This window comes from Chrysemys picta, chromosome 13 (assembly GCF_011386835.1).
Source record: "Chrysemys picta bellii isolate R12L10 chromosome 13, ASM1138683v2, whole genome shotgun sequence".
Taxonomy (NCBI): domain Eukaryota; kingdom Metazoa; phylum Chordata; order Testudines; family Emydidae; genus Chrysemys; species Chrysemys picta.
Window position 1 is genome coordinate 28,960,138 of NC_088803.1, and position 15,476 is coordinate 28,975,613.

General features: G+C 50.7%; 1 protein-coding gene and 1 long non-coding RNA gene across 2 annotated transcripts in view; one reads left to right on the forward strand and one right to left on the reverse strand.

Moving 5' to 3' along the window:
• Positions 1–4,203: 4,203 nt before the first annotated feature.
• Positions 4,204–10,633, forward strand: LOC135975314 (uncharacterized). The gene is made up of 2 exons (XR_010592233.1): positions 4,204–5,630; positions 9,249–10,633. It is a non-coding gene; the product is annotated as an uncharacterized LOC135975314 (long non-coding RNA).
• Positions 10,634–13,454: 2,821 nt separating this feature from the next.
• The window catches only part of AHCY (adenosylhomocysteinase), a 59,276-nt gene continuing 57,254 nt past the window's right edge, over positions 13,455–15,476 (reverse strand). Inside the window, exon 10 of the mRNA XM_005295391.5 lies at positions 13,455–14,376. Within this exon, the coding sequence (XP_005295448.1) occupies positions 14,245–14,376 (132 nt within the window). The 3' untranslated portion in view covers positions 13,455–14,244. The remainder of the gene's footprint in view (positions 14,377–15,476) is intronic.

Consider the following 15,476-nt stretch of genomic DNA (forward strand, 5'->3'; position numbering starts at 1 on the left):
ATGGCTGAACTGAACATACCATGTTCTCTCATGGGCAGCCCTACTAACAGAGATCCTTTGGGATGCCTGCAATCTTCTACCACAGGGCTGGATCAAGAAACACCACTGTCATCACCTCTTTTACCTCCTAAAAAGGGAAAATTGGCTAAAAGAACAGCTTGGCTGATGCTATAAATCTTCATGTTTGAAAAATGTAATTTTAACAAATGTTAATGTTTTTGCTTTAAATACATTGTTTTCAGTACTTTTCAAAAATGTTACTATGTTTGGTTTCTTTGAGCTGCTCCATGTAAAAACCAAAAGCCACCAGTCACTTGTCTGTAAACTCAGTAGCAGCTACTTTATTGAGAAAAGTGGTCATGAAAGTCACTGCAAGAAACACTTGTCTGAGCTTGCTGAAACATTTTGAGGGCATCTAGACATGCCTGAGATTTTATGGGTTTTTATTTTATTATTTGCATTGTATTTATTTTTAGGCGACTCACCACCTTCTGGTCATTTGGTACTAAATCCCTGGAATACATTTTTTCGATCTGTTCAAAAAGCTAAACCCTTGCTATGATGGTGTAAGAAAAACACAGTGATCGCTGCAGTCAACGGAGAGAGGGGCTTGTAATTGTCCAGTGTGAACTGTTGCTGAGATAGCATTTTCTTTGTCAGCATTCAAGCACCATCTGAGCTTAAATGAATTGCATAGTTCTTACGGGGGTGGTGAAGGAATCTGTTTCCCTTCCATGTTTGCCTGATTTCTAAAAATGTGCTCTTTAACAAGATGGTCTCTTTCTTACCTCAAGGGCTGGAGGGCTTCTGGGGCAATGCTACCAAACAGCCAATGGCTAAGCACTAGAAGCCAGATTTCTGGCCTAGATACCCTCTGGCTGGTCTGGGGTTTGAAGGTCCTAGTTACACAAGGCCACCTTGATTAGCTCATGCTCCTGATCAGGCCTATGAGACCACCTAGATCGAGAACAGCTGGTGTAGGGAAGCATGGGCAGATCTCAGAAGGGATCCAGGGGTTGTCTAACCCCCACAAGTAAAAACAAACACCTGTGTTGCATACCTTCTGTGGCAGGGTCTCAGGATATAGCCATGGGTATGATTTCCAGACCCATCCCAGCATTTTCTATCCTGGAAGAATTGTGAAAACTGGCTGACAGCTCTACAGCAAGTAGTAAATAAAGTAGCAACAAACTGAATCCACTGTAGGCCAGTGTAAAGATTCTGGTTATCAACCCCCACCAGTAAATCCACTCAAGAAACCTCCAGGCATTTCACTAGGGATGGGGTAAACCTCAACCCTTCGGAATGCTTCTCCCTACCAGTCTGGACTGGGCGCTGCCTACGAACAGACTCCCTGTGGGATTTCCCACATTGGCTTGAAATCCCAGCAACAGTAAAGCCAATGATTATGTTGGCACTCTCTCTAATTTATTCTGGGGGTAGAAGGTTTAGTTTGGAGGGTGTTCCAAAAACTTTAATTTGTTTTTGAAAGCTAAAAGTGACTGTAGAAGACAAAGAAAAAAGCTTTGAAAACACCCTACTAAAAACCACGCAGCAGTAAACAAAACTATTAAGAGAGTTTGTTTGCCGTGCTGGTTCCAGGACATTAGAGACAAGATGGATGAAGTGATATCTTCTATTGGACCAACTTTTATGTAGCTCAAAAGCTTGTTTATTTCACTAACAGAAGCTGCTCCAATACAAGGTATTACCTCAACCACCTTGTCTCACTATTTTGAAACAGGCAATTAACACCCTAACAGTAAGTAAACCACAAAACCATGGCACTTTGTTCCCAAATAGCTGCATCATTAACACAAGGCGGCCTGTTTGCATAGTAGCAGTATTGCTTTTTACGCTGACATTGGGGGTTCCCAGAAGGGGTATAGGATTTCAGAAGGGATAATTCAAACTTTTTTGTTCCAGGAAGTTTGAGAGGCTGTTCCATGGGAAATGCTATGGAGTGCTATTTATCAGAAAGTGCTGACATCCATTCCCTGGGGTGTGCTTAGTGGTTCTCCAACCTCCATATTCAAACATGGGCAAGGAGGCCATGCCAAAGCATCGGTTAATGATTTAACAACAACAAGACCCCCTGCTTCTTCCATGATTCAGTTACATTTGAGGACTCAAATGGGTTCAAAACATCCCAATTGCCAAACCCCATGACTCTCTGAATCCTCCGTGGTTGATGTAATGGAGTCAGGGGTGGCTCTATGTATTTTGCCACCCCAAGCACGGCAGTCAGGAGGCTTTCGGCGGCGTGCCTGCGGGAGGCCCGCTGGTAATGCGGATTCAGCGGCATGCCTACGGGAGGTCTGCTGCTCCCACGCCTTCGGCGTACCCGCTGCCAAATTGCCACCGAAGCTGTGGGACCGGCAGACCTCCCGCAGGCATGCCACTGAAGGCAGCCTGATTGCCGCCCTCACAGCGACCGGCAGGCCGCCCCCTCGCGGCTTGCCGCCCCAGGCACGCGCTTGGTGCGCTGGTGCCGCCCCTGAATGGAGTAGTTCTAGCGTGAAAGGTCTTTCCTCGAACTGCACTGCTGATGCTCCACCTCTCCTGCAAAGAAGTCGGGCTGCAGGGCGGCAGTCCAGATATTTCCCACCGATGCTTGGTTTACTAAGGCTTCGTAAGATTCCAGTTATGGGCCCTAGAGGTGGAAGGGAGAGTGGGAAGAGGGGGGCAGATTCCTCTCCCCACATGCAGAGGCCCAGACTCTGCCTTTCCACTTGGTAAGGCTGCACTGAGCCTGCAATGAACCACCACAGAATGGTCAGGAATGCCAAGTGCAATCCCAGGCAGAGACAGCCATGGTGCAGAAGAGAATAGCAGCCACCTTGTCGCAGGGCAGGTATACCCAGTCACCCCTATGGGCGTTATGGCCCTATGGCCAAGTCCAGCTAACCGCTCTTCCTCTCAGGCCGGTATAGCCTAATGGTCTGAGTCAGACGGACTGTCCTTAGATTCAGGGCAGCATGGCCTAGTGGTCTACATCTATGAGGTGGCCCTATAGCCCAGGGCAGTGTGGCACAATCGCTGGAGCCTGTGGGGCTGTTCTAAGATTCAGCACAGCTAAGACTGCCCTTGCACACTGGACAGTATGGCCTAGTGACCAAAGGGGGGGGCTGCCACCCAGGGGTGGGTTGGCAGCTGGGATAGGGAAACTGTGACAAGTCCTCTGCCCACCCCAATAAAGCTCAGAGAGGCTTCTAGTTATGCAGCACCTGTGGCTTTATTTACACAACCTTCTCCCACCTCCAGTGTTATGCTATATACAGAGCTTGCAGGCCTGATAATCTCCTCTCCTAAACAGTCTGCCCTCAGCCTGGAGACTGCCCTTCCCCTGGCCATTCCCCCTTCTTCTGGCTGCCTGCCAGCCAGCCTTTATAGTCCTTGAATCCTCAGGCTCGCAGGTGCAGCCAATTCTAAAGGCCAGGCACCAGGCTTCTCCCCAGCCCCAATCTATTTCCCCTGATTGGGGCTGGCTGAGCAGGGACTAATTAGGTGCCTTTGCACCAGCACCCTGCTACAGGAACCCAGGCCCTCCCTACTGCATTGGGTCCCAACCAGGACCTTATCAGCAGTGATCATATCTGCCACCAAGTCAGTAGGGATCTCTCCGAAACACACCGACTCTGTTCCTGGTACCACAACCAGATCAATATCTGGTCTCCCTGGGCTACTTCCTACCTGGTTTTCCAATAGTCCACAAGTCCTTGGGTTCTCCAGGGTAGTTGGAAGGCAAAGTTCCCGACGACTCCTTCCCCTTGTGGGCTTCTGTGGACAGTTGGATATTCCCCTGGGTCTTGGGCCTCTGAGGTCTGGGACTCCAACAGCTTCCAGGCAGGAGCCTGCAACACACTCCTTCTCAGTCAGACCAGGCCAAGCTGCTCCCTTTTATACTATAGTTCCAGTAGGAGCATGCCCAGCAGGGAAGAGGGGGCATGGACTTCCTCCCTCCATAGTATGGGGTTAACCCCTTCCAGCCCTGTGCAGGGCAGGTGTACCCCATCACACACCTCTATCAGGACTTTGCCACCTTCTGAGGCAACATCAGTGCCATAAGCATCAGCACCAGCCCTAGCCCTGAGGTACCTACATCCAGGCATTCATGCTTTGATCAGTTTCAGGTGATATGTTAATTTAACATGGATCCAGCCTGCCTCCTTCCCTGGCTCAATGCGCTTTTGCCTTCTCTGTCATTTCAAGCAGTGAATTGCTTAGAATATGGGCCCTGGACGCTGTCCTTGTATGTAACAAAGCATGAATACCAAAAAAATTCCTATTTCATCACCTTTGCAGTGCATTTTCCTCTCTGCAGGTTTTCATCCTGGCTATCAGCAGGGGCTGACTCAGCATTTCTTATTGAGAGGTCTGAAAACCATTGTACTACCCTCACCTTTTAAAAAAATATCACTGACCCCCAGGAAAAAAGGACAAGAAACATAATGTAAAAAATAAATGACAGTTGATTTCTCCTTCACCCTTCTATGTTCCTTGAATACGCAGGGAGGCAAAGGCAAGTTCCAAGTAGCACATCAGCCTGTGATCTCATTAGCTCTCCTAAACTAAGGGACAGGCCTGGTCAGTGTTTGTGACAGAGCCTGCAGAGTGGAAGTGGTATTGGCAGCTCAGCGTTCAATATTTCAAACTGCACTGACACAGCAGGAGTTGCCTTCTTCTGGCAGAGAGAAGACTTGAGCCACTTCTGCTACCATCAGAGCCAGCTGGACTCAGCACTTTATGGCTGCAAGCAGTAGGAATTTAGGAAAAAAGGAGCGCTGATTTGTTTAGGCATGGTGAAGATCAGGACTTGTTTCTCACCCATAACACATACACCATGACCCCTTTAGAAGCCATGAGTTAATAGCTATCATGCTGGGAAATTAAACCCGGCTACTCTAGACGTGAACAGCAGGTAGGGTTACTATATTTTGAGCCTCCAAAAGGAGGACACTCCACGGGCCCCGCCCCCGCCTCTTCCCCAAAGTCCCCGCCCCAACTCCGCCCCCTCCCCTGCTTCCCGCGAACATTTGATTCACGGGAAGCCTGAAGCAGGTAAGGGGTGTGTGGGGGGAAGAGGCGTGGCCCAGTCTGGCCCCCGCGGCGTCTCCAGCCTGGGGTGCTGGCCCCGGGCCTGCCCAGCACTGCCGGTCCCCGGCCCCCGGGTCCCCGGCCGAGCACCCCCGGCCCACTCAGCACCCCCCCGACCCCCGGCCCGGCCGAGCACCCCCGCCCTGCTCAGCACCCCCCGCCGACCGCCGGCCCTCGGCACCCCCGCCAACCGCCGGCCCCGCATGTCCCGATTTTCCCGGACATGTCCGGCTTTTTGGGATTTCCCCCCGGACAGTGTGGGCAACAGTTTTGGCGTCCCTGGGTGGGCTCGAGGCTGAAATTTAGCCGTGCCCGGATCCCTCCTGGTGGCCGACGGATTACGACGACGACCGACGCCCAGAGCTCACCGGTGACTTCATCGGGGGCCTCGGCAGAGACGTGGTTTGCTCGACCCCGGAGGGCACAACGGTGCAACGCACACAGACAGTGGAGAAGCAGCTGCGGGCGACGGTGGGGAACCGGTCCCGTTGATAGGGCGACGGTGACGGTGCAGAACCGGACCCTTGGATAAGGTAGGAACAGTCCAATGGGGACTTATCTGTTGTGACCTGGGGACGCCCAGTGTCTGCCTGTTGTGACCTGGGGACGCCCAGAGTCTCCCTTGGTATGGGGCAGGGACAGAGTACAGCCGGCAGGGTACAGTGTACACCTTTAGAATGCATTCTGGTGAACTGGAAAGTGTTTGGATCTGATCAGTTGATTAAAAGTAAATTGAAAAGGTTCTGTACAGTTGATTGGCCTCAGTACCAGCTAGAGTGCCAAGAAAGGTGGCCACCGGAAGGATCACTTAATTACAACACGATCCTTCAATAGCTCTTGTTCTGTCAAAGAACAGGTAAATGGAATGAACATCTCTATGCGTATACGTTTATGGTGTTAAGAAATAGGACTGATATTTTGCTCAAGTGCCATTTGACTCCGACAGGCTCGGTAGTAACGGCTGCTAAACCCCAGAACCCTCCCACTGTTGTAATGCCAGAATCGGTGTCCCCTTCGGCTCCTCCACCCCCACAGGCTTCAGAGAGTCCCCCCCCCCCCCCCGTGGGATTGTATCCGTTGATTACTGAGAGTGTGGTAGCCCGTCCAGGAACACAAGAATGGCCAGCACAGATAGTATCTGTCTACTCACATGTACCTTTTAACCCTGTACATCTGGCTGCTTTTAAGGCAGAGGCAGGAGAATTCTCAACGAATCCAAGCAAGTTCATTTCTATCTTTGAAGGATGTCTAGCTACCCATAAGCCTGACTGGGATGATTGTAATATACTTATGAGAACCCTGTTGTCTGAAGTGGAGCGGAATCAGGTTATAGCCAAGGCTAGGGATGAAGACAGAGAAGGCATTTAAGGTTTAAAGGGAAAGCTATTGGACACCAGAAGTTGTACAGAGTGGAATCCTCAGAAGTGAGTGTGCTCATCCTGGTTTGTTGCTTCAAAGCTCTGTACAGAAGTTATGTTACGGGAAAGATGTATGATGGCAATGAGTATGTGTTAATGGTTGGAGAAAAGGTGTATGAGTGAAGAGCGGAAGGTTCCTTTGGAAGTTAGAAGAAGCCGAGAAAGGGAGAAGGAAAGAGAACAGAATGAGTTAACTGAGAGGAAAATACAGCTAGCAGGCCATCCAAGGACATTGTTCACAGCCAAGACTTTGCTGACAATCAAGAGAAAGGGGGGGCTGAATGTGCCCAAGCAACTGTGAGATCTGCAAAATACTGCAAGGCATAATGAGGACAAACGAAGGGTTAAAAGGCAGCTTTGTTGGACAGTATTGGCTCAGGGATTTAAAATTCCCCCACTCTGTTTGGACAGGCTTTGGCCAGAGACTTGGAGGAGTGGGATAATTCAGACAGAGCCCTCCTGCTGCAATATGTAGATGACTTGTTGATTGCTGCTGTGGGTCTAATCCCTTGTCTTAGAGCTACTGTGAGTCTCCTAAACTTTATTGGACTGCGAGGATACAGGGTATCTCAAAGCAAAGCCCAAATTGCTCTTTCAGAGGTTCAATATCTGGGATTTCACATCAGGCAGGGAGAGAGACAGCTCTCAAACGAAAGAAAGGAGGCTATCTGCCAAGTGCCCATCCCCAGCAACCGTAAACGGCTTAGGGCATTCCTGGGCATGGCAGGTTTTTGCAGAATATGGATTCCAGAGTTTGGACTGTGGGCTAAACCTCTGTATGAATGTGTTAAGGGAGCGGATCATGACCCCTTTCACTGGTCCCCAGAAGCGGACAGGGCATTTAAAATCTTGTAAAGGAAGCTAATGGAAGCTCCAGCCCTGGGTTTGCCCGATATATCTAAGCCGTTCCAACTGTATGTGCATGAACGAAAAGGGGTAGCTTTGGGAATGCTTACCCAGCTATTAGGTGCCTGGAAGTGTCCTGTGGCATACTTTTCTAAACAACTGGATCAAGTTTCAAAGGGATGGCCAGCCTGTTTGAGGGCGGTCGCAGCTACTGCTCTAGTGCTTGGGGAAGCTGAAAAGCTGACACTGGGAGGAACTGTGCAAGTGTATGTTCCCCATATGGTCCGAGCTTTGCTGGACACTAAGGGTGGTCTTTGGCTCACACAGGCTCGGGTTGCTCGGTACCAGACAAAGCTGTTAGAGAATCCTGAAGTCACCCTGCAGATCTGTCCCTCTCTTAATCCAGCTACACTGCTACCAGAGACAGAAAAGCAGAAACATGACTGTCTAGAAATCATAGATGTTCAGTATTCTAGCCGCCCAGATCTCAAAGATCAGCCACTCCCAAATGTTGACTTGGAATGGTATACGGATGGCAGTAGTACTGTTGTGGATGGGCAAAGGAGGGCTGGTTATGCTATTGTGTCTCTTCATGATACCGTGGAAGCTGAGAGTTTACCAGCAGGAACGTCTGCCCAGCTTGCTGAACTAGTGGCCCTGACTTGTGCACTCGAGCTGGCAAAAGACAAACGGGTTAATATCTTTACTGACTCAAAGTATGCTTTTGGGGTATTGCATGCTCACGCTGGTTTGTGGAAGCAAAGGGAAATGCTAACAGCCCAAGGCTCTCCGGTCAAGCATGGGTCTCAAATTCTCCGGCTTTTAGAAGCAGTACAACTCCCCTCAGCAGTAGCAGTGGTGCATTGCAAAGCCCATCAAAGGGAAGATCAAGATGTAACCAAGGGTAATGCCAGAGCAGACAGGGAAGCCAAGCGAGCTGCTAACCTGAAATCAGCAACTGAGGAGAATGCCCAAATGCATGCCCTCATCCCATCAGTGGGTGAGCTTGCAGCTCCTCAGTACTCCCAAGAGGACAGAAACCTGGCTGACAGTCTCGGTCTCCAGGAAAAGGAGGGATGGCTTTATTCCACAGAGGGAAAAATCCTCCTGCCCAAGGGCTTGCTTCGACCAGTGTTGCAAAAACTGCATCAGACCACACACGCAGGCAGAGAGGCTCTTACCCAGCTCATGAATAAATATTTTCTAACCTCTGGACTTAAACCCCTAGCATCACAGGTACAAGCTGAATGTTTAATCTGCCAAAAGAATAACCCTCGACCAGGAGTAGCAGTGCTACCAGCCACCCTGGAACCTACCCCAGGCCCAGGATTGGTGTGGCAAATAAACTGAGTTTCCCAGAACCCAAGGGTACAGGTACCTCCTCGTCTTAGTGGATCGATTCAGCGGATGGCCTGAAGCCTTCCCATGTCGCAACAACACTGCCAAGACAGTGGCTCTTAAGTTTGTCAAGGAAATCATTCCTCGCTTCGGCCTTCCTCAGTGGATGGAATCTGATAATGGAACACACTTCACATCTCAAATTGTTCAAAAGATATCAAGTGCTCTGCAAATCCCCTGGAAGCTCCACACACCCTGGCGACCACAAGCCAGTGGAGTAGTGGAACGCACAAATCAGACACTCAAGCGACACCTCTCAAAGGTCTGTCTGGAGGCCTCTCTTAAGTGGCCTGATGCCTTGCCCCTTGTGTTACTTCGCATTCGTGCTCTCCCTAAGGGTAGGATAGGGCTTAGTCCCTTCGAGATTATGTTTGGAAGAGCATGGCCTATGAATGGTACCCCAGTTCTGGCAGCGGAATGGGAAGTGGGGTGTGGTTTCTTGTCTCAGTACATGTGCTCTCTGTCTGCTGTTCTTTCTTCTCTTCACAGGTATACCAAAGATTCACAGCCTCTTCTGCTGGATACTCCGGTCCACTCCCTGCAGCCTGGTGACTCCGTTCTCCTGCGAACCTGGAAGGACGAGCCTCTTCAAGAGAAGTGGAAGGGACCCCACACCGTCCTGCTTGTCACCTATACAGCGGCAAAGGTCGAAGGACACAAGAACTGGATTCATCACTCTCGACTGAAAGCCGTGCCCGCTCCTGAACAGTGGACTGTCCAGCCTGCGGAGAAGACTGCTAACGACGATTTGGGACTTAAGCTGTTATTCAAAAGACAGTAAGAGTCACTGGGAATGCGTTGTGACCTTTCTAAACAGTCACAGCATACTCCCCGCGAGAACCCTGAGCATTGGTTTTATTTTCTCACAGAAGGCCGACCTGGCCTATGTATTTGGTCTTGTTATTTTTTGACTTGTTTAGTGTCAACAATTCTTCTTATCTTCTGGGCAGTTGGGTTGTTGTAATTGTCTGTGCTCTTATTGGAGAAGAGTGTTGTACCTATGTCCCAGAGTTTTCACAGGACATTAACAAGCACATCTTGTCAGCTGAACGGGCCTTTAACCAGTGGAAGGCCCAGGAAAGAGAACCCACTATTTTGGATTCCCTTTGGGGTTGGATACCTGGTTTAGGAGAACTAGGGGATATAGGGGGAAACATTGTTCGCATCTTGCTCACAGGTGTGGTGATATGTTTTGTTCTTGTTCTTTTGCTCATTTGCTGTAAAGTGCTCATACGTAAGATTTGTACCTCCCATACCCCAGAAGTTCCCTTATACCCTCTCATTGATAATCCTGATTGCATGGAGCTTAATCGCATTTTGTCTTTAGAGTATGAGAAAACTCTGACAAAGGTTTGTTGAGTGTTCTCAAAGGAGGGATTGTTGGGGTCCACTAGGCATAGCTACCAGGTAACTCGGGAGAGTGGAAGGCCACAAGTGCCGATGAAGCTCTTTTGCTCTGGGCCTATCTGAACCCCCAAACCCCATCTTGGGAACTCTCACCTACTTCTATGCTAACTGCTTACATGCTCTGAAGTAGGTTGAAGCAGAAATGTAATGTCAGCTTTCTAGCAGATGGCTGCAGTTTCACTCACACTAGCAGAAATAATAGAGATAAGAAGCGGGGTAGTTAGTTTGCAGGTGTCTAACTCAAGGTCGCAAAGACTGAGAAAGTTTTCTCACAAGCTTATGTAGAGCTTATTGTAACAGTTGTCTGGAAGGGAGGGGTAAGGGGGAACAGCCAGACAAAGAGATGTATGCAAACAGTTTGGAGTATAAAAGGTAAAAGTTGTTTGTATTTGTTGCACTGGATTTGAGACATGCTGGTCTCCTAGTGCCATTTCAGAGCTCTGAAATAAACTTGGCTTGCTTTCTCCCCTCGGTGTCTTTATTGGTGCCAAGCACACCGGGCGACGGACCATTGTTGTCCCCTCGAGCCCTTTAGGGCGGGCAACAGGGATTTGGAGCCCAAAAAGCCGGACATGTCCGGGAAAATCCGGACGTATGGTAACCCTAACAACAGGGAGCAGCTCTATCAGGTTTTTTGTTATTGCCTTCTAAAGCCCTAACACCCCAGAACAGTAAGTATGAGTCTCTAGCTGTGGTTTTCCAGCTGCAAAATAGGGGTACATAAGGTAACCAAGGTTACAGAGAAACCTCCAAGCTAAGAGCAGAACTCAGCAGGCCCTGGATGCTACAGTCCAGAGGCTAAATCATACCACTCATCTTGAAGTTGAGGTCCTGGATCAGCAAAGCACTTGAGCAAGGCAGTACTCCTGAGCTTTAAGTTAAGCATCTACTTAAGGGCTTCGTTAAACAAAGGTCTATGTTTTTAAGTGGGAATAATTAAGACCCTCCTCCTTTGAGATTTGTCAAACTCACAGGCTTCCTCCAGGCCCCAGGGTGCTCAACCCCCTGCTCTGCCCTAGGCCCCACCCCCACCCAACCTTTTCCCCAAGGCCACACCCAACCCTTTCCCTCAAGCCCCCACCCCCCACCTCTTCCCAGTTCCACCCCCTCCCCCAAGCACAGCCCACCCCGTTCCTCCCCCTCCCACCCAGCACCTCCTACATGCTGTGGATCAGCTGATGGCAGTGGGTGGGAGGTACTGGGAGGGGTAGGAGTTGATTGGCAGGGCTGCTGGCAGGTGGGAGGTGCAAGGAGGGAGGGAGCTAGCTATCAGTGGGTGCTAAGCATCCGCTAATGTTTTCCTGTGGGTGCTCCAGCCCTATTCTATTCCATACAAACCTGCTGGTCTTGTTTCCTGCTACTGTAACTTGCAGATTCACAAAGTTGCAGAACCTCATGCAAGAAATGCATCCTGCCCACGGTGATCTTGGGTTTGAGGCTCCATTCCACATTTGGCCCCTAAGCAGAGTAGGAGTTGAGATTATGCATAGGAATCCAACCTTACCACCTTTGTGTGGTGGATATTCCTTCCCTAAGGCGGCACTGTGCTGGAGGACTGCTGTAGGTTTCTCTCTCCTGCACCTTCATGAGCTAGGAGTCGGTGATTTTAAGAGTAGATAACCCTAGCATGTTGAGCTTGGTTTATTATGGTTTATTTAGGCTCTACCTTCCTATCCTTGTATTTAGGAAAGGAATATGTTATATATACAGTATAGGAATATAAATGTGGAACAGTCACAATGAAGCATGAACTGGGAGCATCGAGCACTCGTAATGAGAAGATTAAAAGTTATTTGTTATCTTCTCATCTCTGGCTACTCTGTGAATCAGCAGAAGCACCTGCAGGAGCAGACAGCCTTTCCTACAACAGGACTACGCGTCAGCTCCCGGAGCCAAACCAAGAGTGTTCTATAGAACAGTGGTTCTGAAACTTGGGCCGCCGCTTGTTCAGGGAAAGCCCCTGGCAGGCCGGGCCGGTTTGTTTACCTGCCGCGTCCGCAGGTTTGGCCGATCGCCACTCCCACTGGCCGCGGTTCGCCGCTCCCACGGTCCAATGGGGGCTGCAGGAAGGGCGGCCAGCACGTCCCTCGGCCTGTGCCACTTTCTGCAGCCCCCATTCGTCAGTGGGAGCAGCGATCGGACAAACCTGGAGACGTGGCAGGTAAACAAACCGGCCCAGCCCGCCAGAGGCTTTCCCTGAACAAGCAGCGGCCCTAGTTTGAGAACCACTGCTATAGAAAGGCTTACCTTGGCCAACAGTGAGCGAGCAGGTCTCGTTCTCCAGATTTATACGTCTTCTGGGCAGATGCACGGTGTAAGCGTGCAGCACTCACCCCTGCGGTGCCTCCTGCTGGTCATCTCTGGGAATTAGCTCTCCAGCCGTTGGAGAGCCCTCTGCAGGCCAGTGTCCCGCTATCACTTGGCCCCCGTGTCCCTCCCAGACCCGGTGCCCTGTTATCTGGGGTGTTGCCCCCTGGCAATAACCCCTCACAGCTTTGGGTCTCCCCCTCCCAGGGAAACCCCCACCCACTATCCCCACTTCACCTTAGTCTTGGCTACTGCCCAGTCTCCATCTAGCCCCCATTCACTGGGGCAGACTGCAGTATCAGCCACTCATCACAGGCAAAGGGGTTTGGACCTGCTGCCTCTGCCAACCCATGGGCTGCCTCCTGCAACCCAAGTGCCCCTTTGGCCTTACCCTAGGCCTGCAGCCTGGGGCTTTCCTAGGCCGGAGCTCCCCGGCTCCCTTGGCCTTTCCCCAGCCCTGCTCCACTCTAGGCACTTGGTTACACACCCTGCAGCCAGGTCCTTCTCTCTCTGAACGCAGAGAGAGACTGCTGAGCTCCTGGCTCCCAGCCTTTTTAGACAGGCCAGCTGTGGCCTGACTGGGACGTGGCCGCAGCTATGGCTGTTTCCCCAATCAGCCGAGGCTTGCTGCTTTCCTAGCAGCAGCCCTCTCACAGTCTCAGCCCTACCCCAGGTCTGATTTCAAGCCCTTCAGGGCAGGAGCGGGTGTCCACCCCAGTACACATGGGGTCAAGGGCAGCAGTGCTGAAGGATTTACAGCCGGGAGCAGCAGCTCCTGCCCAGCCACCATGCTGTGGCCTGTACCGTGAATGGTGTGAGTTAGTTATGATGAAGAGCTAACAAGAGTACCTGCAGATGTGCACTGACACAGGAGTGAGAGTGGGTTGTGAGGGCTGCATGAGGCAGTGAAAACAGACACAGCCCTGGCACAGAAACAGAGACCTCTCCCTCCCGCGGCGCATGGACCAGAACGATATCAGATCACAGTTGTGGGTTTTTAATAAAAGCGCTTTAAGACACCATGACAGGCACAAGATACAGCGGACCTCACCACTTCACAAAACCAAGTCAGGGCAGGAGCACACTACTGGTGGTTTCAGAGAACCAAATATCCTCCCCTCCACCCACGCCTTCGACAGCCTTTTGGAGCCAATCACATCACAAATGAAAAGGCTGCCGAGTCACCCACGCTCCTCTAGAATTACGAGGGAGGCTGAATATAGAGGGATGGAGGCAGCTGGACTAGACCCAGGAAATCGACTCCCAGACTAACATCTTTCATTAAGTAGCTAGGCTGCTCCCAGGGTAAGCGAACCAAGAAGCGTCACGCTAACCTCAGGGGACACAGCGTGCTGTGGAATGCCCCAGGGCCCACCGGGTATTCGTCTCATCCATCCAACTACTGCACAGAACCAGGGGACCGTCTCTGGTACAAGTCACTGCTTAACCCTCACTATTATTGGTGAAGCCTGTTCCCATATCCAGACTGCAGGTTACTAGCAGTGTTTTAGAACTCCCAACCCAGCCCCCCTCACATTACAAGGCAATATGGGTGTGTATGGGATCTGCTCGACTAATGCATTAGCCAAGCAACTGGTTCAATGAGAGGATGATGCCTTTACTAGAGAGTTTCCATGCCTGTTTAAAAGTGTGGGTGTGTGGTGAGAGGGGGAAGGGGAACGACTTGTTCTCAGAATCCCAGCAAGCACACAGCCCAGAGCTTTGGAAGATTTTTATCCCTGCACATTGTTCTTTGGGTAGCGCCGGCTGCTCAGTATCTGTAGTGGTCTGGCTTGAAGGGCCCTTCTTTCGGCAATCCCAGGTACTTGGCCTGCTTGTCACTCAGTTTCGTCAGCTTCACGCACAGTTTATCCAGATGAGCGGCCGCTACGGCTTCATCCAGCTGAAAGACAATAAGAAAAAACGTTAAGCCCAGGAGGTTCAGCCCAGCTCTGAAGGCTGGCGGAGTCCGTGAAGTGGTGCCCTATGGTGGCCATCACACCAGGGAGGCCCAACTGCCAACCCCAAGGGTTAAATGTAACAGGTTCTGCAGAGGCGTGAGAATGAGACGGTCCTGCTCTTCCTCTGTGTCCTAAGTACAGTGACCTCTTTACACCTGAGCAGTCAGTAACAAAATCATTAGCTGAAGCTTCCCCCACATCACCTGGGTCAGTCAATCTAAAGTCCAAGCATGAGGCAAGAGATTAACTTCTGGCAGCCTTTCCTGGACTGTACATGTTTGAACCCAATGTAATATCCATGCATTAATGCAAGAGCAGGGGGCAAGCTAGTCAGCTACAAGCAAAACCAAAAAGTATCCAGCCTGGTTGTGGTGGACAGAAGAAAAGTTAGGCTGGTAAAGTCAACCATGCTGCCAGCCTCTCTTCCCCTGGCCCTAACAGCATCTCAACAGGGTACTATAGTGTCCAAGGGGGGGGATTTTAGATAAGCCATAAGACTCACAGAAGAGTTCCCCAAAGAAAAGACGGTTACCTACCTTTTGTAACTGTTCTTTGAGTGATTGCTCATGTCTATTCCAATAGGTTTGTACGCACGCCGCGTGCATGATTGTTGGAAGGTTTTACCCCAGCGGTACCCGTCGGGTCGGCTGTGGAGCCCCCTGGAGTGGCACCTTTATATAGGTCCCTGCCGACCCACTGCCTGCTCAATTCATTCTTGCCGGAATACCCCGACAGAGGGGAGGCAGGCAGGATTTGGAATGGACATGAGCAAAACATCTCGAAGAACAACAGTTACAAAAGGCGGGTAACGGTCTTTTCTTTTTCGAGTGATTGCTCATGTCCATTCCAATAGGTGACTCCCTAGCAATTTCGACAGAGAAGGTGTCAGAGTTCACCAAGTTGCTGATTGCAGTACTGCCATGCCAAAGGCCGCATCGTCCCTCGTCTGTTGCGTGATGGCGTAGTGCAACAAAGGTGTGGATGGAAGACCACGTTGCTGCCTTGCATATGTCTTGGATAGGGACCTGCGCAAGGAATGCAG